A 21,574-nucleotide genomic window follows, 5' to 3' on the forward strand; every position below is an offset into this window, starting at 1 on the left:
GTGTCATGGCTCAAATATGGTATCAACTATCAAGTTGTTACTCTGGCCTCAAGCATGATGGTTTTGGGTAAATAACTCAAGTAACGGGCATAGCCCCACAGAGCGAGCCTGGGCTTAGACGTGGTTACCGCACAAAACAACAAGCTTACAGACAGGACCGGACAGGTACAGTACTACTCCCTCCGTCCCAAAATTCTTGTCTTAAATTGGTCTAAATACGGATGTATCTAGTTACGTTTAGTGTTAGATACATCCGTCCCAAAATTCTTGTCTTAGATTTGTCTAGATACCTAGACAAATCTAAGACAGGAATTTTGAGACGGAGGGAGTACATGTTAAGGCAAAAAAAGGAAAACAGAGTACATGTTAAGGCAAAAAAAAAATGCATTCAGCCTTGGCTGCATATCTCAGCCAAGGAAAAAAAATTAAGTATTTTTTACTCAGCCAATAAAATTAAAGGCAATTGCCCATTCCATTCAACAGAAGCATGGGTCCTTATTCTGCATCGTCATGAAACAAGTACATGGATGTTTAATACTTCCTCCGTAAAGAAATATAAGAGCAAATATAAGAGCGTTTAGATCACTCTTATATTCGTTTACGGAGGGAGTACATATCTATTCATTGATGACTGATCTTGCAATACATATCCAGCCGGAAACTCTAGTGTTGAACTAAACCATCTTCGCATTGCTGAAGAGTTGACAAAACAAACAAACAAAAATCTGGACAGAAGGGCCCGTTTTAGTGACAAAATGAAGAACAGAGCGGATCACAATTCGCACATTATTAATACTTGTATCAGTTCAGTTGTACAAAAGTTCGGCAGAGTATGATACACCATATAACCCTCGCAATAGAATAAATAAAAACTCCACACAAGTGGCAAAATTAGGAAGTGTTTCTAGCTTTACATGGTGGCTAGTTGCTAAGCTCTAACCAACAAACAGAAACGGGGGCAGAGAAAATGCAGGACCTGATGATTGCTGACGGAGAAACGGCGAATATCACAAGCAACCACTAAAACCTGACCTCTTCAGGGCTAACAACAGTTCAAAGGTGGCAATACAACCTCCGAGATAGAACTCCTGGTTGATGACCTTCTTTTCATGCAAGAAGCTATCACTCGTCATGAACCCGTCTTGGCTGAGTATCATCTTGGCCAGTAAAGTAAATCATGACACCGAGAAGAGCAACAACAAACATGAGAATGTATAACGAGTTCATGCTGACAAGAGAGTGCATGAAACCCATGAAGGAAGGGCCACTGACTTTCTTCTTTATTGTTCTCCCTGCTCTATATCCCTCAAGGAATTGGCTTAATTGGGATGCTTGGTCGCCTTCTTCTAACTTTTCTGAACCCTCCACCTTCGCAAGAAGCATTTTCAGTCAGTTACACGACATGACAAACTATAAAATGGATGCTGACAAGCTAAGCAGAAATAGCAGGTTAAAAAAACACGCTTCCGTATTTCTTTTCAATATTTTTAACCATACCTCTATATCTAATTTTCAAACTTCTAAAATACCATATAAATATGAAAGGACTAAACATATCGCTTCTACCGAATACGATATAACCAATATAAGCACGCCGATGAACAGTGATACACTAAAGGTGGTTTCATTAGGATGCTGGTAGCTGGAACAAGAATAGATTACCGAGGTAAGTGTTAGACTTACTAGTTCATACTCTTCATTTCTGTCCCACACTAGCAGCTTTGGCAATTGTGAGCTCTTGGAAACATCAAAAGTCTCCACAAACTCCTCCCATTGTTTGACTCCAACATATCCAAACACCAAATCACGGTTCGCATGAGCAGCAGACCTCAAAATTTTTACCAGCTGCGTAGAATTTACATCTGAGTCATCCTCCAAAATTGCGAGGACAACTTTTCTGTCATCATCATCCAGCAATTTCAGTGTCTCGGTGTTGATGGGGACAGTCAAAGGCAGCAGCGATTGCCTTACAAAATCTTCCAAGAAGCGTCCTGTGTACACAACAAGACCGTCATTTACTAGCCTCATAAACGTGGGACGATAAGATATTAAAAAGTTTCTACATGTTAGTCAAATTACCACTCAGATTCAAGAAACTAGAAACTGTGAATAATAGACATAAGGAGGGAATAAAATAATGTTTCCTAACAATTACCTTCAAATGGGCCATAGAACACACTTTGTTCATTATACTTTGGATGAACTGCAACCAATGCTGGGATCTTATTAAAATCATATGTCGCCATCCAGTCCTCAGAAAAATCTTTTGCGACGGCAAACCATGCTCTTTTCTTGTATTTTCCTCCATATTCAGCAATCAATGACTCATTAACCCCAAAACCGATGAACATCGGAAAGCTTGTGCCGGCATTCTCAACAAAGCTCTTGATTGCAGAATCCGACTCGAGAGTAGAAACATCAGGCGCAACAAACTTCTTAAGATTGCGGACAAGCAAGTCAGCTTTCCTTGAACCAGTGTATTCAATAGGGACCCCATGTATAAAGAGCATTAGAGTAGGGAACCCACTGCACTCAGAAGAAAAATAAAGAACATCATAATGATAGCATGTACAAATCTCTAAACCCAGACTAGTTATGGGCGGAACACTTACTCCACTCCATATTTTGATCCAAGCTTCCTGTACTTGTCGGCATTTACTTTGGCAACCATGATGGGCTCACTCAATCCCGCCAACACTGGTGCAGCTTCATCTAACTGCAACAGTTTATTTTCTCAGTCTTAAGTCCTACAAGACAGATACTCCAAAGTTCCCTCCTTTTATAACAGTTCAAATAAGCAAATGTAAAATTTGAGGATCTAGTTAAGGTCAAGAAGGAAACATCTTGATACACTTATGGGTCTGGGTCTGTTTGGTTGGTGCCAACCTTTATCGTACCAAAATGTTGGCAGCCTGTGTTTCTTTGAATCTTAATTGGTTGGGATGCCAATGGAATCTTGCCAGCTCTCCACACATTCTCTTTACAAATCTTGCCAAACTTTGTCCAACAAAGGGTCAAGGAATCGATATGTCATGAACCAAACATACCCTATACCAGTCTATGGTAGGCTGAAAAGATCAAGAAGACTTGTGTGCAGCTCAATAATTTCTGTTCTTCGACATAGTAATCTACCTTAATTGAGGTGATGGCGCGTGACATTTCATGGTCCACTTAACATTTAGGTCGCCTCATACGAATTCTAAAATAAAATTTCATTTTGTACGCTCTCCCCCTATCCTCGCGCTAACCTGCTAGAGTTCCAAGAGATCCCGGTAATGACTTGCGATCCGAAACGCTCGATTAACCTAATTCCATAGAACTCGCGCAATTGGCGAGATCCGCAGCTGCATCTCAATTCGCACCATGGACAGTCGAAAGAACTGAATTCGCGACACATCTCTCGGGACTAGTGATAGCAGTAGCAAGTAACAGGGTGTGAGGCCGAGTAGCAGCAGTACCTCGGGAGCGAGGCGCTTGCAGTGGCCGCACCATGGCGCGTAGAAGTCGACGAAGAGGAAATCGATGGAGCTCAGGGCCGCCTCGAAGTTGCTGTCGTCCAGGTCTATCACCTTCCCGTCGCGCGGAAACTCCTCGGCGGCGGCGGTAGCGGAGAAGGGCGCGAGCAGGAGCGGGAGGAGGAGGAGGAGGAGAGGAAGCGGCGGCGGCGGAGGAGGAGCCATGGCCGTGCGCGGCCGATTCGATCTTCCGCCGCGTCTGAACGGGAAGGGGTGGTTCTGGTGCCCAAGGAACTGTCTGTCTGTCTTGATGGAAGAAGGGGTTTATTGGGGAAAAGTTCATTTATGCCCCTTCTTCTTCTGAAAAAGAGGGACGCAAATTCGCATTTGATGAGCCATGTCGGCCTAAGTTTTTTTTTCCCTTCCTGATCTCGAAATGGGTAGGAGCAATTTGTTTACTAGGCCCCGTAGTACGCTGCAAAGCCAAATGAAACATCTACCAAAGCTCTCATGATTTACCTCGCTCACCAGTTGGATTATAAATACTCATGCTCAAAAACAAGATTAAAAATTCATCACCAGTAGGACGTCGGCGAATAAGTACCAAGCCAAAGTATAAGCTTAGTTATACCACCACACAAGCACACGAACATTAAACAGTTTGAATCTGCCTCTTTCGCCATCTTACAGATTTACACTTCGCAATTTCGGGCTATAATCCATCAGACATGATCTGAGCAATTTTCGCCAGATAATAACAAACTACACAATCATTATCTGACAGCATATAGACGGATGCAAAGTGCAAAAGAGGCCTCAACAGGTGCCAAGAGGAACGCAAACAACAATTGGATCACACTGCAGGGTTTCTCCACAGCCTGGAAAGTTCAAGCCACTTGTATTATTAACAGAAAGCAGTGCCGTAAAGAAACGAGCTTAAGATTCAGATCATCTGCTAACAGCAAATGGAGTAACACGAAACAACAAGAGTAAGGTGAAGTGACAGCTTTGGCTTCACAAAATGCTAAATTCAAAATAGATCCAACAAGTAGGCCCAGGGAGGGGGCATGTAAGCTCAGCCCGAGGAGGTCTTCTTTTGCTGGAAGACGACCGCGAAGACCGGGACACCGACACCAATGCTTACAGCTCCCAGCACCGAAGTCCATGCAGTCAGCTTCTGATGCTTCATCCTGTGCAAGTTGTACATGTGCTTGGCGTGGAGGTAGTATGGCTCATCATGGCCATGCCCTGACATCCTCTTCACACCGGTAGCATGGAATCCACGTGAAGCTGATGCACACACAAAGAGCAAGTAATCAGCAAGCAGAAGCGAATTTAGAGATGTAGAAAAGAGTTGACAGCTCATTCAATCCCCACGGCTGACAAACTACCACAGCAAACTTCACTTCTTTACATTCTCATACTACATTGCTGCAGTCACCTCTATGAGTGTTTATAATGATCCATGAGTCCATGGCCTTATGCCAAGAATTCTGCGTTAGTATCCTTACTGATATTTTCGAGCATAATCAGTAAGTTCTGACAAAAGTCCTGTCCAGCGTTGTCATTTAAAGTACAGAAGGAATAATAACAGCAATAGAAGTCCAAAACAAATCAATAATTATTTCTAAAACACACAAATAAGAGGCTATGTAAAGCACACGACAACAAACAGAAACCAAGAGCACCAAAAGCCTGGTGAATCTTGATGATATGCCAGAATCCTACTACTACTCTCCAAGTGTATGTGTGATGGGTCTTTATGAGCATCTATGTCACATGATGCTCACCTAAATTCCATCAACCTTATTATATGTCCATATTTACAGCAGAAAGCAACTCACACAGCCTACCAAGAATTAGGACATGGAGCAAAAAGGGTTACAATATAATGTCATACTACTAGTCTCAAAGTGTATGTGTGCTGGTTCTTTATGAGCATCTATGACACATGATGCTCACCTAAATTCCATCAATCTTATTATTTGTCCATATTTACAGTAGAAAGCAACTCATGCAGCCTACCAAGAATTAGGACATGGACGAGCAAAAAGGGTTAAGAGTACCATGTCACACTACTAGTCTCCCAAGTGTATGTGTGATGGTCATGTATGAGCATCCATGGCTCGCATGATGATCACCTAAATTCCATCAACCATATTATTTGTCCATGTTAACACTAAGCGCAAATCAAACAGCCTACCAAGTATTAGAATACAGACGAGCAGAAAGGGCTACAGTGTCATAACAAGAGTAATATGTTGGCATTAACCTCTTTGCGGGCTAGATCTAGTTTCAGCTTATAGATGAGCAGACTAGCAGTACAAGGTTGCCAGTAAGCTTGAAAGTGATTTGGTTAAAGCTGGTAGTTAAGAAACATATTACACAATATTCTTTTTAGTCTCCTAGAATGCATGTTTAATGTTCTTTCAGGAGCACCTGCCACTCCCGTAATTCTCATGTGCATTTCATAAATTTTAGTCTTTTTCGCTTTCTACAGCAAGACACAACCCACGTGGCTTGCCAAGAATTAAACACTACAAATTATGATCAGAAGTTGTTACAATGCCGTAAGAAAATACACATTTTATTATTTAATTTATTAGGAACAAAAGATAATTGCAACTCATGCGGCAAACACATAATTAGGAGACTGTAACCAGGCAGGAAATGGGATTAAATACCATAAGATATGCATAATATTTTCCTCACCGAAAGAAAAGTATCAAAAAATTAGTATATTTCCTGTTTTTCATGCATAGAGATGAACCAACAAGCAATTCAAAGTTGCCCATTAGAAAAATGATAAGCTGGTAGTTCAGAAACATGCTTTATCTGGTTCTTGTCTCTAAGAACACATGTATGATGATCCTTTATGAGCACCTACAACTCACATAATGCTCACCTAAATTTCATCAACATCACTCTTTGTCCATATTTACAGCAAAACGCAACTCATGCAGCTTGCCAAGAATCAGACATTACAATCAAATTTTGTTACACTATCAGTCTAAGTTATCGGTGTAGCTCGTCAGTACATGAATGATAAAATGCTAGACAAATTGTGTTTCAGTCGATCTAGTACTCCCCACCCATATTCATTCCTGACAAGGCTAGTCGCTGGATCCATCCATCAAAGAAGGACAATGTAAAAAACTGATTATATAATAAACAATTCAATCGAAAACCACAGCCATATCCACATCTGAGGGGCCATTTTAGCCTATGACGAACCATTTCCCCAAATTATATTAACGATTCCAAAACAGCCTGGTACTACGGTTACAGATTCCGAGTAATTTCCACGGGTCAAACAGATCTACCGCTGCGCAGATAAACATCAATCGAGATGGGCAGAAGTAAACAGCCGGAGACGCGAATCGCATCATTCAAACCCCAACCGGATCATAGAGGAGGGAGGGGAGGGGGGGGGGGTCCTTGCCTGGCTTGGAGGCCTCGGCGCCGGTGGCGAGGAGGCGGATCCCGGAGCGGAGGCCGCGGTTGAGAGCAGTCGCCATCGCCTTGGTGCTCGTGTTCGTCTGGTCGCCGCCGCCGGAGTTGTGGTGGTGGGTGCGTTTTGGGGGTGATTTAACCGATCTGCTGCGACTCGGCTTTCGAGGGTTGTGCCCTTGCGAGGAGCGTGGGGTGGCCAGTGACTCTGGCTGGGCCTCCAGGCTTGTGAACGGTGGGCGATGAACCCTGGTTTGGAAACGGTCCTATCCATGCATGGGCCTAGATGGGCTGAATAGGCAAAAATGATGCTCGACACTCTTTAACTTGGTGCGGCAATCTCGTCTGGCTTTTAACATGATCAGAGGTCCCGCTGCAACAAGGGTTTTCCCCTAGGGTTTCGCTAGTGTTCCACCGGTTCCTCTGGCGATCTAGCCAGAGTCCACGTAAAACCTCGGTAGATCACCGGTCTTCTCTGGTGCTCATCGAGTTCTACCTCTACCCGTCGTGCGCAGGTGATTGCATGGCGGAGCCAACATCTCAGAAGACGGGGGGTACGGAGGAAGTTCTGGCGGCAGTAGATGCGGTGCTTACGGTGGAGGGTGAGATCGGATCTGGGGTAGGAAGGCGGGGTCGTGGGAGAAGGGAGGAGGATGCATCGAAGGGAAGGGAAGGAGAGGAGCAGGGCTCGCAGAAGGGGGATTTGCCGGATGGAGAGGAAGATGAGTATGGCGACTTTCACGATCATGATCTTGAGGGTCAGTTTGCAGGGTTGAAGCTGCATGGGAAGGAGGAAGAAGGCATGGATTTCTCAGAGGAAGTAGATGATCTAATCAAGGATGTACGCTGGCTCGCCTTGTTCCGCGTTCATACTACAAAGCCGTTCAGTCATGCGGCGCTCTTGTCTCAGATGCGCAATGCGTGGTCGGCGGCGCAAGGGGTCACTTTCAATATCAAGGGGTCGAACCTGTTTCTTGTCCAGTGTCACTGCTTGGGGGATTGGAGGAAGATAATGGAGGGAGGACCATGGTTATTCAGAAGGGCTCCGGTGGTGATCGAGGAATATGATGGTTTTTCAGATGTGAAGGACTATAGTCTCAACATGATCCCATTGTGGGCTCGTGTGAAGGGCTTACCGGACGGTTTAACACGGAGAAGAGAGCTGGCCGAAAGGGTTGCAGCAAAGGTGGGTGACCCTCCGTTCACGGTGATTGTAAATGAGGGAAGAATCAACCCAGCAAGCACTTTACGTGCTCGTGTTTTTGTGAATGTGGACACACCGCTGGTCCGTTTTGTACACATCACTCTGAAAGAACGCAAAAAGTTCAGTGTCTACTATGAAAAGCTTCCGGATTTTTGCTTCGTTTGTGGCTTGATGGGGCATCTAGCGGGCGAGTGTGGAGATGGAGTGCATGATCCCAGATCCTTTGAATGGGGAGAATGGCTGTTGTGGGAGCCTGAGATCCCTTCGGGCCAGCCCTTTGGAGGTACGGGAGAGGAGATGGCACTGGAAGAGGACGAGGGAGAGAGTCTGGCAAGGGAGACCGTGGGGGAAGAGGGGGTAGAGGGACGACGGAGGCTAGAGGTGGAATTGGATCACAGGAAAATAGCTCACAGCCGGCGCAACATATGGAGTTGGAGGTGGAAAGAGGAGCTCGTAAGCGGCTGGTTAATGCCGATGGATCTCTCACTATAAGGGGGCAGCCGATATCAAATCTCGCTGGTAGAGTTGCTGGCACGGTTATGATGCTGGAAGGAGCGAGCCCAAATTCAAGCAATAATGTCCCGGTTTCTACACCAGAGAAGAATCCAGTAGTAAAGAGGAGGAGGCAGCAAGGTGAGGAGGGGGAGAACATGGATTTATCTACTGAGGCGGCCTCCCTCGAGGAGGGCCGCCGGGCCTGATGAGGACCTTATGTTGGAACTGTCGTGGGATTGGCGATCCTGCGACAGTTCATGAGCTCCGCGTTCTCGTGGGGGCTAGTGCGCCGTCGGTTCTATGCATTGTGGAGACTCAATTAGCAAACAATCGAGTGGAAGGTTTGGCGGCTTCGTTAGGTTTTCAGAGTAGTTTTGCAGTAGCTAGTAGTGGACGGAGTGGAGGATTATGTATTTTTTGGAAGTCTGATGTTAATCTGGTAATAAAGAATTTTTCTCAGTATCATATTGACTCGTGGGTAATGGAGCCAGGCAGTGTTCAATGGCGCCTTACTTGCTTCTATGGAGAGGCCAACAGAAGTTTAAGATACAAAACATGGGACACGATGAAGAGATTGAGAGAAAGTACCTTGTCATGGCTGTGCATAGGGGATTTCAACGAGATACTTAGACAGGAGGAGCAAATGGGTCCTAATCCAAGAGATAGTGCTCAGATGGTTGGGTTTAGAGAGGCAGTGGATCTGTGCGGTCTAGCTGATATTGGGTACAGGGGGATAGACTGGACTTTTGAGAAGCGAGTAGCAGGAGGTCAGTACTGCAGGGTTCGGCTAGATCGGGCTTTGGCCTCGCCAAGTTGGTCGAATGTTTTCCCCTTTGCAACTGTTGAGCACTTAACAGCAGCTAAGAGCGACCACAGCCCAATTTTGCTAATGAACGATTTGGAAGCGGGAAATTTACGTATTGCGAAGACGCCTTTTCGGTACGAGTGTGCATGGGAAACCGATGGACGGTTCAGAGGGGTAGTCGAGTCAGCCTGGAATGACAATGGCCCGGCCTCTTCAGTTTCGGAGTTGGCTAACAAACTACATGATGTTTCAAACTCATTGTCGAGGTGGGGGAGGCACCTTTGGCTCGGTTCGTCAGGAGTTGCGCTTGCTACGCAGTCAACTTGCTGCGCTACGTGATGATCCGTTGAGTACAGGACCGAGCGAGGAGGAAAGAAGGATTGAGGACCGCATGGTTGAGCTAGCTTATAGGGAGGAAGTTATGGCGAGGCAACGGTCACGTATCACATGGCTGTCCGAGGGAGATAGAAATACGCAGTTTTTTCAGAGGAAAGTGAATGCCCGCCGAGCTAAAAACAGAATCTCAGTATTAAACCATGCAGATGGGTCGACATGCACAGACCCAGAGGAACTATCGAACATGGCAACAGAGTTTTACTCCAATTTGTATACATCTGAAGGAACTATAGGCATGGAAGAAGTGTTATCCCATATCCCAGCGAGGGTGGACGGCAATATGAATGGCAGACTCAATGAGAGGTACACCAATGAGGAGGTAAAAGTTGCCTTGTTTCAGATGTTCCCGACAAAGGCGCCGGGGCCCGATGGTTTCCCGGCGCATTTCTTTCAGAAACATTGGGATTTGTGTGGAGATGAGGTCACAAGGATGATTATAAGATTGCTTGATGGAGTAGATTCACCGGAGGAGATAAATAACACGTTCATTGTTTTAATTCCCAAGATAGCCAGTCCAAAAGTTTTAGGACAGTTTCGAGCGATAAGCCTTTGTAACGTGATCTACAAGATCGCATCAAAGGTCTTAGCTAACAGTTTGAAAACCATTCTCCCCGATATCATTTCTGAAGAGCAGTCGGCTTTCGTCCCTGGACGCCTCATTACAGACAATTTCATCACAGCCTATGAATGTTTACACTATATGAAGACCAGGAAGGTGAAAGGAAATAGATACTATGCTCTCAAGCTGGATATGATGAAGGCATATGATCGTTTGGAATGGTCCTATCTAAGATCAGTTATGAATAAGATGGGGTTCAGCCCTCGGTTCATCGAGACAGTCATGAGGTTTGTCACTTCAGTTTCATTTTCAGTCTTATTCAACGGTGGTAGTTTGGATGCTTTCAAGCCATCGCGGGGTTTGAGGCAAGGAGACCCAATCTCGCCATATTTGTTCTTACTCGCAGCTGAAGGGCTATCGTGCATGTTAAAGGCCCAAGGAGGAATTCAGGGGATCTCCATGGTAGAGAACGCCCCTACGATGAACCATCTTCTCTTTGCCGACGACAGTCTACTTTTCTTTGAGGCTAATGAGACAGCTGCGGTACGGGTGGACGCTCTATTAAGGACATATTGCAATGCATCTGGACAGAGGAACAATATGGACAAATCGTCCATATACTTTAGTAAAGGGGTATCTGATGCTTCTCGTGCTTCCATTATGAATATCCTCGCTGTCCATAATGAATCGCTATCGGAGAAATATTTGGGCCTGCCGACGGATGTGGGTAGAGCGAAAGAGGGGTCGTTTAAATACCTCAAGGACAGAATTTGGAACAAGGTTCAAGGTTGGATGGAGAAGTGCCTTTCAGCAGGAGGGAAGGAAGTGCTTATTAAGTATGTGGCTCAGTCTATACCTACTTACTCTATGTCATGTTTCAAACTACCCAGAGGCTTATGCGATCACATCATGGCATAATTCAGAAATTTTGGTGGGGTAGTAAGAACGGCCAGAGGAAAACTGCATGGGTATCATGGCAGACCATGTCGAAACCTAAGTTCATGGGGGGCCTAGGTTTTAGAGATGTTGAGCTCTTCAACCTTGCTCTACTCGCACGACAAGCATGGAGATTGCTGATGGACTCGGATACGCTCAGTGCCCGCGTACTGAAAGCTCGATATTATCCGAACTGTGACTTGCTGGATGCCACCCTAGGCGCTGCACCGTCCCAGGTTTGGCGCTCTATCCTCGAGGGCAGGGACGTGTTAGCGCAAGGACTCATCAAGAGGATCGGATCCGATATGCAGACTAGTATATGGGGTGATAATTGGTTGCCGAGGGACTATAAGCTTACACCAATTTGTTCTCGCTCGACCAACCCACCAGCCTTGGTTTCAGACCTAATTGATCCTATCACTAGGGTGTGGAACAAGCAAATCCTCATGGAACACTTCATTGCACCTGATGTTGAGGTCATACAAAGTATACCCCTCAGTACTCGGACACAAGATGGCTTCTGGTCATGGCATTATGACAAGAGAGGTCTGTTCTCCGTGCGCTCAGCATACAGAATGATCGCCGCGGTCAAAGCCCAAAGGGAGGACTGGTTGGATCACCGACTGGGCCACTCGAACATTGCAGCGGATAAGAAATCTTGGACTCAGCTATGGAAGGTGAAAGTCCCTTCCAAAATTCATGTCTTTGTGTGGAGGTTGGCGCATACCTCGATCCCAACAGGTTCAGTGAGGCACGACAGGAAGATGGCCGATAATGCATCATGCTCTATCTGTGGTGCAGACGACGATACTTGGCGACACTCCCTACTGAGCTGCCGGATGGCTAGGTGCATATGGGCCTTGGGTGATGAAGAGCTACTTGAGCATGTGATATCAAACCAGATTGCGGATGCGAAGCTATGGATGTTTTGGCTTTTTGAAACTACAAATCACCAAGATCTTACCAGGGTTCTCGTCACGATGTGGGAAATTTGGTGGGCTCGCCGGAAAGCTATTCATGAGAATGAGTTCCAAAGTCCATTGTCAACCATGAACTTCGTTAAGAGGTTTCTGGAGGATTTAAACATCGCAACAACTAAGGCACCAAGTTTGCAGCCGGGCCGCCACTCGGTACAGAAGCCGCGAGTTTGGTTGCCACCAACAGGAGAAGAAGCAGCAAAAATAAATTGTGACGAAGCCATCTCTACTCTTGGGGAGAAAGGAGCAGCAGTTGTAAAGTGTCGGGACAGATCAGGTAAATTTCTAGGGGCATCAGCGGTGGTTTTTGATGGCTTGGTTGACCCGCCAAGTTTAGAGGCGCAAGCGTGCAGTGAGGCCCTGGCCCTTGCACGAGACTTGAATCTGTAGAACTTGGAGATTGCATCAGATTGTTTAGAGGTGATTACCAATATCAACAGAGAAGCCTCACCAGTTTATGCGCCAATATTGCATGAAATCAATCTTTCCAATAACCTTTTTACTTCTGTTATTTTTCGTTTCGAAAGTAGGCAGAATAATTATGAGGCCCACTCGGTAGCAAAAGGAGCTGCGTCTCTGCCGGTGGGCCGCCATGTGTGGCTAGGGAACTTACCAGAAATTTCTTGTATTCCAGACTTGATGATCCTTGAATAAAATCCCTAGTTACCTTCAAAAAAAATCTCGTCTGGCTTTTTGTTTTTTTGATGAAACCAAGAGCTTTATTGATCAAATAGTGGGAGTACACTCCTTTCTCACACAATCCGCGAGAAAAATCTGGGATATAATTAATCCAAAGACAATGTCTCCTAGAACTACACTGTTTATCCCAAAGATGTGCTAGTTCATTAGCTTTCCTCACCGTAAAGACAAAGCGAAATTCTTCAAAATTCCCGCAATGCTCTTGAATTTTGTTCAAGATAGTACCAATCTCCGAGCAATCGGCACTTCGAGTGTTCCACCAGTTTATCACTAATTGCTCATCAGTTTCAATTATCATCTTTCTATATCTCAGATCGGGCGTAAGCTGGACATCGCCTGGGATGACAAATGCCTCCATGGCCATTGTCGAGAACCCATCATCGTATCAAAGGCCCTATGCACAAGATAAGTTTGTCCTAATGGTCACGAACTCCTCTGACCCAGGCCTCCATGGTGAGTTTCCTCATAAAAAGAGGCACCAACATTGATCTTGAAAAAAGACACAATAGGAGTTTCCATTGCACGGGATCTTTAACAACTCTAACCAGTTGTTTGTTTGTCTGTTTCAGCCAGGTCACTCGCCACATAAAAAGCCCATTTGACGGGCACTTGATGGATCGGGAGCTCTCTTCATGTGTTCTTGCATTTCTTTTGGACCAAATTTCCCAGCGTGCAGCAACCACATAAAAAAATGCACGTGTCAGCTTCTGTCTCCTTGATCCCCTCGACAGTGTCCACCAACCAAGTTTCAGGGTGTAGGACTGGTGGCTAAGTTTTACAGAAGTAGTGAGTCTTATCTCCGGCTAGAACAACTTAGCCCATGTACACTAAAAAAGCATGTATTGTCGTTTCATCTTATCTGCAAGCTTCACAAAACTTGATCTACTCAATATGCCTTTGGTGATATGGAAGGGACAAAAACCTTAATCACACGCCACAAAAAAATCCACACTTCGGGGGGTACCAAGAGCTGCCACAATTTCTTCCAAAATATCTTATCTGGTCCTCAATTTGAGATTGGTTCAATATCTCATTTGAGTTCCAAAATCAACTTAGAAGCTAACATGACAAAGAAATTTCCCAACATGTATGGGTGCCATGCCCACAGGTCCTCCTATGCTCTTCCAACTAGGATTATAGTGATCATGGACACATCTGGCTCAACAAAGTTTTCAGCATGTGATAATCCCCAAGTGCAGGGAATCATCGTAGCAATTCCCAATGATGGAAGTGATAAGTATGGAGTGTCGAACCCATAAGGAGCTAAAGGTAAGATCAATATTCTCTCAAGTCCTATCTGCCACTGATACGACTCTACGTACACTGAACATTTGCTTCCAACTAGAGAAATAAAACTACATTGTGGGTATGAAGAGGATAACTTTGCATGATATCAGAGAGCTAAAATGTAAAAGTAGGTGTTGTTATCATAAAGTTAGAATATATTACTAAATATTGTAAATAGCAAGTATGGAATAATGATGGATCAGTATGCGGAATTGTCCTAGGCAATTGTTAACAAGACCGATAGTCGTCATTGCAATTTCATATGAGGGAGAGGCATAAGCTAACATACTTTCTCTTCTTGGATCATATGCACTTATGATTGGAACTCTAGCATGCATCTGCAACTACTAAAGATCATTAAGGTAAAACCCAACCACAACATTAAAGCATCAAGTCCCCTTTATCCCATACGCCACAACCCCCTCACTCGGGTTTATTCTTCTGTCACTCAAACAACCCACTATAAGTGAATCATGAATGTATTGCAACACCTTACAACGGAAATCCCTCACGCTTGCGCGACACGGAGGGCACAATAGGACAACACCAAAATAAAACAAACAACTCGTCCCAATCTAGATCATCAATCAACACAAAGACAAAGGATATCTACTCAAAACATCATAGGATGGCAACACATCATTGGATCATAATATGTGACATAAAGCACCATGTTCAAGTAGGGATTACAGCGAGGTGCGGGAGAGTGGACCGCGTAAAAGAGATGAGGATGGGGATGATGATGGTGATGTTGATGAAGACGATCACCGTGGTGATGATTCCCCTCCCGATGGCACACCGACGCCAGCGAGAGAGAGGAGAAGAGGTTCTCCTCCTTGTGCTTCCTCCTCCATGGCCTCCCCCCTAGATGGGGAGAGGTTCTCCCTCTGGCCCTTGGCCTTCATGGAGATGATGGCCCCTCCGGGATCCTCATCCATGGCCTCCGTTGACGATGGCCCCCTCCGACAGGGTGCCAGAGAGGGCCTAGATTGATTTCTCGTGGCTACAGAGGCTTGCGGCGGCGGAACTTCCGATCTTGATTATTTTCTGGAGGTTTTTGTATTTATAGGAGAGGATGGCATCGAGAACAAGTCAGGAGGGTCTCCGAGGTGGCCACGATATAGGGGGTGTGCCCCCACCCTTGTGGGGCCCACGAGACTCCCCTTCGGTAGATTTTTGTTCCAGTATTTTTTATATTTTTCAGGAAAATTCTTCGTTGATTTTCATCGCATTCCGAGAACTTTTATTTCTGCACAAAAACAACACCACGGTAGTTCTGCTTAAAACAACGTTAGTCCGGGTTAATTCTAATCAAATCATACTAAAATCATATAAAACTATTGTAAACATGGCATGAATACTTCATAAATTATAGATACGTTGGAGACGTATCAGCATCCCCAAGTTTAATTCCTGCTCGTCCTCGAGTAGGTAAATGATAAAAGAAATAATTTATGAAGTGTGAATGCTAGCAAGTACATAAGTTTGATCAATGATAATTCCAATCACTTTTTCTAGCATCATTATATATCATAATAGTAGCTCAACTCATAAAACTTCTCACGATCAAGTAACAAGCTATTCACATGTTAAAGTATAAATCATAAAATTTCTTGAATACTAACAAACTGTGTTCTCAGTCATCAAACAATTGTAATTCATCTTATTTTCAGGAAGGGTCTATGTAAGGGCTTTGATTTAGCAAATCCCACATATTCAACTATCATTTAATCTTTCACAATTGCTAACACTCACGTGATATTTATGGATTCAAGGTTTTAATCAGACACAGAGAAAGATAGGGGCTTATAGTTTTGCCTCCCAACCTTTTACCTCAAGGGTAATGTCAACAATAATAATTTATGAAAACCTACATCCAAGTGGATATATATATATCAGGATCTTTCCAACACAATGTGCTTGCCAAAGGATAAAATGTAAAAAGGAAAGGTGAAGATCACCATGACTCTTGTGTAAGATATAAGACAAGAATAAAAGATAGTCCCTTCGTAGAGGGAAGCAGAGGTTGTCATGTGCTTTTGTAGTTGGATGCACAAAATCTTAATGCGAAAGAACGTCACTTTATATTGCCACTTGTGATAGGGACCTTTATTATGCAGTCCCTCGCTTTTATTGCTTCCCTATCACAAGATCATATAAAGATTATTTTCTCCACACTAATAGATCATACATATTTAGAGAGCAATTTTTTTATTGCATGCAACAATGACAACTTACTTGAAGGATCTTACTCAATCCATAGGTAGATATGGTGGACTCTCATGGCAAAACCGGGTTTAAGGATATTCGGACGCACAAGTAGTATCTCTACTTGGTGCAAAAAAATTGTCTAGCATGAGGGGGAAAGGCAAGCTCAACATGTTGGATGATCCATGACAATATACATTATTTTGGATATAAGGAAACATAACCCATTATGATGTCTTCCTTGTGCAACCTCAACCTTTTAGCATGTCATATTTTATTGAGTGCTCACAATTACAAAAGATGTCCAAGATAGTATATTTATATGTGAAATCTCTCTTCCTTCAATATTCTTTCATAAATTGTTCAAGTGACCAATTCTGCGTTTGCTAACTTTCGAATAAGTTTACTACCTATACTTATTCTGTGTGAAGTCATTACTCCCCATGGTATAAGCATATGAAACATATATAAATTCAGATTTATGATATTCAATTCATTCAACCATTTATTCATAGAATATACGTGAAGCACGTGAGTAAACAACAAACCACTCCAAAAATATATAAGTGAAGAACACTAAGTAGTCAAATAATTAACTAGCCATGGGAGGATTCTTTTTCATTAAAGATTTCAGATCCAATAATTTTATTCAAACAACAAGTAAAATTGAAAATACGCTCCAAGCAAAAAACATATCATGTGATGAATAAAAATATAGCTCCGAGTAAGGTATACCGATAGTTTTGAAGATGAAAGAGGGGATGCCTTCCGGGGCATCCCCAAGCTTAGGCGCTTGAGTCTTCCTTGAATATTACCTTGGGGTGCCTTGGGCATCCCCAAGCTTAGGGTCTTTCCTCTCCTTATTCTCCTCACATAGATATCTCACCCAAAGCTTGAAAACTTCAATCACATAAAACTTAACGGAACTTCGAGAGATAGGTTAGTATGATAAAGAGTAAACCATTCACTTTGGTACTATCAAAGACAAGGTTCATAATTGTTCTCACACAATGTTTACTGTACCATATAATTTCTACAATTTATATTGAGAAATATAATCCATAGAAACTACTCCCTCCGTCCCATAATATAATAGCATTTTTAACACTACACTAGTATAAAAAATGTTCTTATATTGTGGGATGGAGGGAGTAGAAAACTAGCAAACTATGCAATGAAAACAGAATCTGTCACAAACAGAACAGTCTGTAATGATCTGAATAGAAACCATACTTCTGCTAATCCAAAAATTATGAAATAAATTTTTGGACGTGAGGAATTTGTCTATTAATCTTCTGCAAAAAGAATCAACTCAAAAGCACTCTTCTGTAAAAAAAATGGCAGCTAATCTCGTGAGCGCAAAGTTTCTGTTTTTTACAGCAAGATCACATTAACTTTCACCCAGGTCTTCCCAAAGGTCTTACTTAGCACTTTATTGAAACAAAAGCTATAAAACATGATTACTAAAATAGATTAATCATGTAAACACACAAAAATAGTATGGGTAAATATTGGGTTGTCTCCCAAAAAACGCTTTTCTTTAATGCCTTTTAGCTAGGCATGATTTCAATGATGCTCACATAAAAGAAAAGAATTGAAACATAAAGAGAGCATCATGAAGAATATGACTAGCACGTTTGAATCTAACCCACTTCCTATGCCTAGGGATTTTGTGAGAACATAATTTATAGGAACAAGAATCAACTAGCATAGGAAGGCAAAACAAGTATAACTTCAAAACTTTAAGCACATAGAGAGGAAACTTGATATTATTGCAACTCCTACAAGCATATATTCCTCCCTCATAATAATTTTCAGTAGCATAATGAATGAATTCAACAATATAACCATCACATACAACTTTCTTTTCTTGATCTACAAGCATAGAAATTTTTCTACTCTCCACATAAGCAAAATTCTTCTCATTTGGAATAGTGGGATCACTAATTCCTAAAGTTGACACTCTTCCAAACCCGCTTTAGATGATAGTATCATACTCCAAAAGATATAAGTGAAGTTCATGGAGCATTCTACAATTAATATAGACTAACCAATATCCAAGCTCAAAATATATAAGTCAGGCACACGAAGCATTCTATAAAACCATACTCAAAAGATTTAAGTGAAGCACAAAGAGCATTCTATAAGGTCATACTCAAAAGATATAAGTGAAGCACATGAAGTATTCTATAAATAAATGAAGGGCTATCTGACACTAGTATGGTTCTTAAATGAAAAGAAAAACACAAGGGACACAAATCATGTGAAAAAACAAAAATCGAGGTATACCGATAATTGTTGAAGAAGAAAGATGGGATGCCAACCGGGGCATCCCCAAGCTTAGATGCTTGAGTATCCTTGGTATATTTATTTGGGTTGCCTTGGGCATCCCCAAGCTTGAACTCTTGCCTCTCTTTATTCTTCTCACATCGGTAACTCCTCGTTCTTCGAACACTTCATCCACAAAAACTTAACAAAATCTTTGTGAGATCCGTTAGTATACTAAAGCAAATCAGTACCTTTAGGTACTGTTGCAAATTCATTTCAATTTCATATTACCACTTTATCTACTGTATTCCAACTTCACCATGGTTCATACCCACCGATACTACCCATAGATTCATCAAAATAAGCGATCAACACATAGAAAATAGAATCTGTTTAAAACAAGACAGTATGTAGTAATCTGGAAGTTTACTAAACTTCTGTAACTCCAAAAAATTCTAAAAAAATATGACAATGTAAAAAATTTGTACAGAAGTAATGTGCAAAAAGTTTCAGACCCATTTGACTTTCCAATAAAAAAATATAAATTCACGCACTACAGCAAAAGTTTCTGTTTTTGTATTGCACATAGTAAACAAGCAATCTAATCATCCTAAAACCAAAGCTTGGCACATTATTTTTATAATACAATGGATATACACAAGGGGATAATTATTTTCAGAGAAGCTTCCATGAATTTTTTTACATTGTTTCCATGAGCATGAACACAAGTGTTCAAGGTCGACCCTCACTTCTCCAATGCATAACTTTCCAATCACCTCTCTTATTGAAAAACTTTTTAGGCATGAGACGCAAGTAATTTTTTTTGTATTTTCATTCTTTTTAATTTTTTTGTATGTTTGATCCACAACTAAATAGAAACAAAAAGGGAAAAACAAAATCTACTTAGTGAAGAAAGCAAACAAGCACATACGAGAATATCGACCCCACACTATTGCTCCCCGGCAACGGTGCCAGAAAAGAGCTTGATAATCCCCATGTCGGTGTACAAAAGTAGGGGCTCTCCTTTTTACCCCTCTACTTGTGCACGGGCAGTCAGAGCCGCACCTGCGGCCACACTTAGCAGGGCGAAGGGAGGGAGCAGAAGCACAAGAATACCAGAGCAGCGCTCCAGCCAAAAGCACAAGACGGGCAAAGCAACGCCAAGACCAGAGGCACAAAGAGCAAGAGGGCGAAGTAGACTCCCCCAGCAGGACCCTTGTCGGGGCGGCCTCCGCAGCCCCGGCAAGAGTCTTGCCGAGGCAACTTGCCCAACGCCAGGAGAGCGCACCACCCTTGAGCCCAAGGGTTCCAACACCATCAACCACATTGGAACCAAGGCTCAGGAGGCACCTCCGTGGTGGCATGCAGATCTTTGTGAAGATCATAAGCGCACGAGATCAGATGAAGACCAGAAGACGACGACCCTCGGCAAGATCCTTGTCGAGGAAATCCACGAGACCCCCGGCAAGATCCTTGCCGGGGACGACCGCGATGCCATGGCAAGACCCTTGCCAAGGTCCCGGTGAGACCCTTGCTGAGGACACCTGCGGGGCCACAGCCAGACCCGCATCTGCCAAGACTCCACCGCCCTTCCCATACAGCTACCAGCCCAACCAGCTAAGCAGACACCTGCGTGGCAACGTGCGGCTTCCAGGCCAACTCAACAAGCACCTCCGTGGTGGCATGGAGATCTTCGTGAAGACCCTACCACCACGCCATCTCAGCAGCCAGCCAGCCTACGTGGCGCTGCATACCTCGTTGGCCTGGACGCGTGTTGGAGCGAGGCAGAGCCGCGATGGACGGGACGGGCCTCGTTGCCGTCCCCAATAAAACAACGAGACACCTAAGGGGAGAATTTAATGCGCCTTGTCCCGTAATGACAGGCAATAAGCTTGTACGTTGTATACCATTCCACCTCCTGTGTGCCACTATGGCAACCCCTTCGTCTATAAAAAGGAGGCCCGAGGCGTACTGGAGAAGGATTCAGGTTTTTTGGACTACGCATGCACCACAGCTAGTTTGAGATCTCAAGAACGCTCAAATATACACCAAAGCAGGACTAGGGTATTACGCATCCTCGCAGCCCGAAACTGGGTAAACAATCTTTGTGATGACTACCAGACCCGCTCTTTGCACAACCCCGCGCCCGCCAACCGTAGAAGGGATCCCAGTGATTCCATAGGTGTCATTTCCACTGACATCTTTGGTGCACCAGGTAGGAGGGCGCAGTTGTGGAAATCTGGTCTGGTTGGAGCAGCGGCTTCATCGTGGTCGTCACTCCAAGGAAGAAGACGACCAAACGAGCGGCATCATTGACGGATGCAGTGAACGCTCATGTAGCGGCAGAAAAGCCAAGTCATGCGAAACTTTGAGCAATTCTTTTATATATATATAAGGTTATCATCCTCGAAGATCTTGCCTTGTGTATGGAAAACCTGCACGCGATAGGGCCCTGCCACTATTGGCAATGCCCTTGCTCTGTTTTGAGTCCGCTCAATAGTTCGAGCGGCTGCATCAAGAACGGCAGGGGTGACCTTCTGCAATCGGCAACGCTCTCATTCCGTCTCGAGTCCGCTCGACAGTTTGAGCGGCCGCGTTAAGAGCAGTGAGGTGGTTTGCCTGGCAGCAAGCACACCCGACAGGCTATTGGGGATCCGTCCTCAAGGCGTCGCGGCCTGGGTTTACGGCCGGTAAGCCTACCCGATTAACGTAGGGTGAACATACAAAGGGAGATCAAGCGGGAAAATAACATGCATCGTTTCAAGGTACTAAAGAGTTATATTACATCAATTGTTGTTGCGATTCTAACTAAATATAAAAATTGTCTTGGTCATG

At 43.8% G+C, this 21,574-nt stretch overlaps 2 protein-coding genes and 4 non-coding genes across 6 annotated transcripts; all 6 read right to left on the bottom strand.

Annotated features, from left to right (window-relative positions):
• Positions 1 to 753: 753 nt before the first annotated feature.
• Positions 754 to 3,767, bottom strand: LOC119364308 (protein disulfide isomerase-like 5-2). Its single transcript, XM_037629762.1, has 5 exons — positions 3,459 to 3,767; positions 2,613 to 2,716; positions 2,156 to 2,526; positions 1,684 to 1,991; positions 754 to 1,368 (listed from the first exon to the last, which is right to left on the bottom strand). The coding sequence occupies exons 1-5, from the start codon at positions 3,678 to 3,680 to the stop codon at positions 1,123 to 1,125; spliced, it is 1,251 nt and encodes a 416-aa protein (XP_037485659.1). The 5' UTR covers positions 3,681 to 3,767; the 3' UTR covers positions 754 to 1,122.
• A 520-nt stretch (positions 3,768 to 4,287) lies between these two features.
• On the bottom strand, positions 4,288 to 7,096 carry LOC119364309. The gene is made up of 2 exons (XM_037629763.1): positions 6,898 to 7,096; positions 4,288 to 4,745 (listed from the first exon to the last, which is right to left on the bottom strand). The coding sequence occupies exons 1-2, from the start codon at positions 6,971 to 6,973 to the stop codon at positions 4,531 to 4,533; spliced, it is 291 nt and encodes a 96-aa protein (XP_037485660.1). The 5' UTR covers positions 6,974 to 7,096; the 3' UTR covers positions 4,288 to 4,530.
• LOC119266334 lies at positions 5,199 to 5,303 on the bottom strand. Its single transcript, XR_005132001.1, has one exon. It is a non-coding gene; the product is annotated as a small nucleolar RNA snoR103 (small nucleolar RNA).
• LOC119266335 lies at positions 5,371 to 5,475 on the bottom strand. Its single transcript, XR_005132002.1, has one exon. It is a non-coding gene; the product is annotated as a small nucleolar RNA snoR103 (small nucleolar RNA).
• LOC119266338 lies at positions 5,548 to 5,653 on the bottom strand. The gene has a single exon (XR_005132005.1). It is a non-coding gene; the product is annotated as a small nucleolar RNA snoR103 (small nucleolar RNA).
• Positions 6,312 to 6,418, bottom strand: LOC119266330. The gene has a single exon (XR_005131997.1). It is a non-coding gene; the product is annotated as a small nucleolar RNA snoR103 (small nucleolar RNA).
• Positions 7,097 to 21,574: the final 14,478 nt, after the last annotated feature.

Source organism: Triticum dicoccoides, chromosome 2B (genome assembly GCF_002162155.2).
Source record: "Triticum dicoccoides isolate Atlit2015 ecotype Zavitan chromosome 2B, WEW_v2.0, whole genome shotgun sequence".
In the NCBI taxonomy this organism is placed as follows: domain Eukaryota; kingdom Viridiplantae; phylum Streptophyta; class Magnoliopsida; order Poales; family Poaceae; genus Triticum; species Triticum dicoccoides.

Excerpts from the sequence above, each read along its gene's own strand:
- LOC119364308 (XM_037629762.1), bottom strand. The coding sequence starts at position 3,680 with ATGGCTCCTCCTCCGCCGCCGCCGCTTCCTCTCCTCCTCCTCCTCCTC. Across the intron at positions 2,527-2,612 it reads GGATCAAAATATGGAGTGGA|TGGGTTCCCTACTCTAATGC; the intron begins GTAAGTGTTCCG and ends TTCTGAGTGCAG. Across the intron at positions 1,369-1,683 it reads GAAATGAAGAGTATGAACTA|GTGGAGGGTTCAGAAAAGTT; the intron begins GTAAGTCTAACA and ends CTTCTTGCGAAG.
- LOC119364309 (XM_037629763.1), bottom strand. The coding sequence starts at position 6,973 with ATGGCGACTGCTCTCAACCGCGGCCTCCGCTCCGGGATCCGCCTCCTC. Across the intron at positions 4,746-6,897 it reads CGCCGAGGCCTCCAAGCCAG|CTTCACGTGGATTCCATGCT; the intron begins GCAAGGACCCCC and ends TGTGTGCATCAG.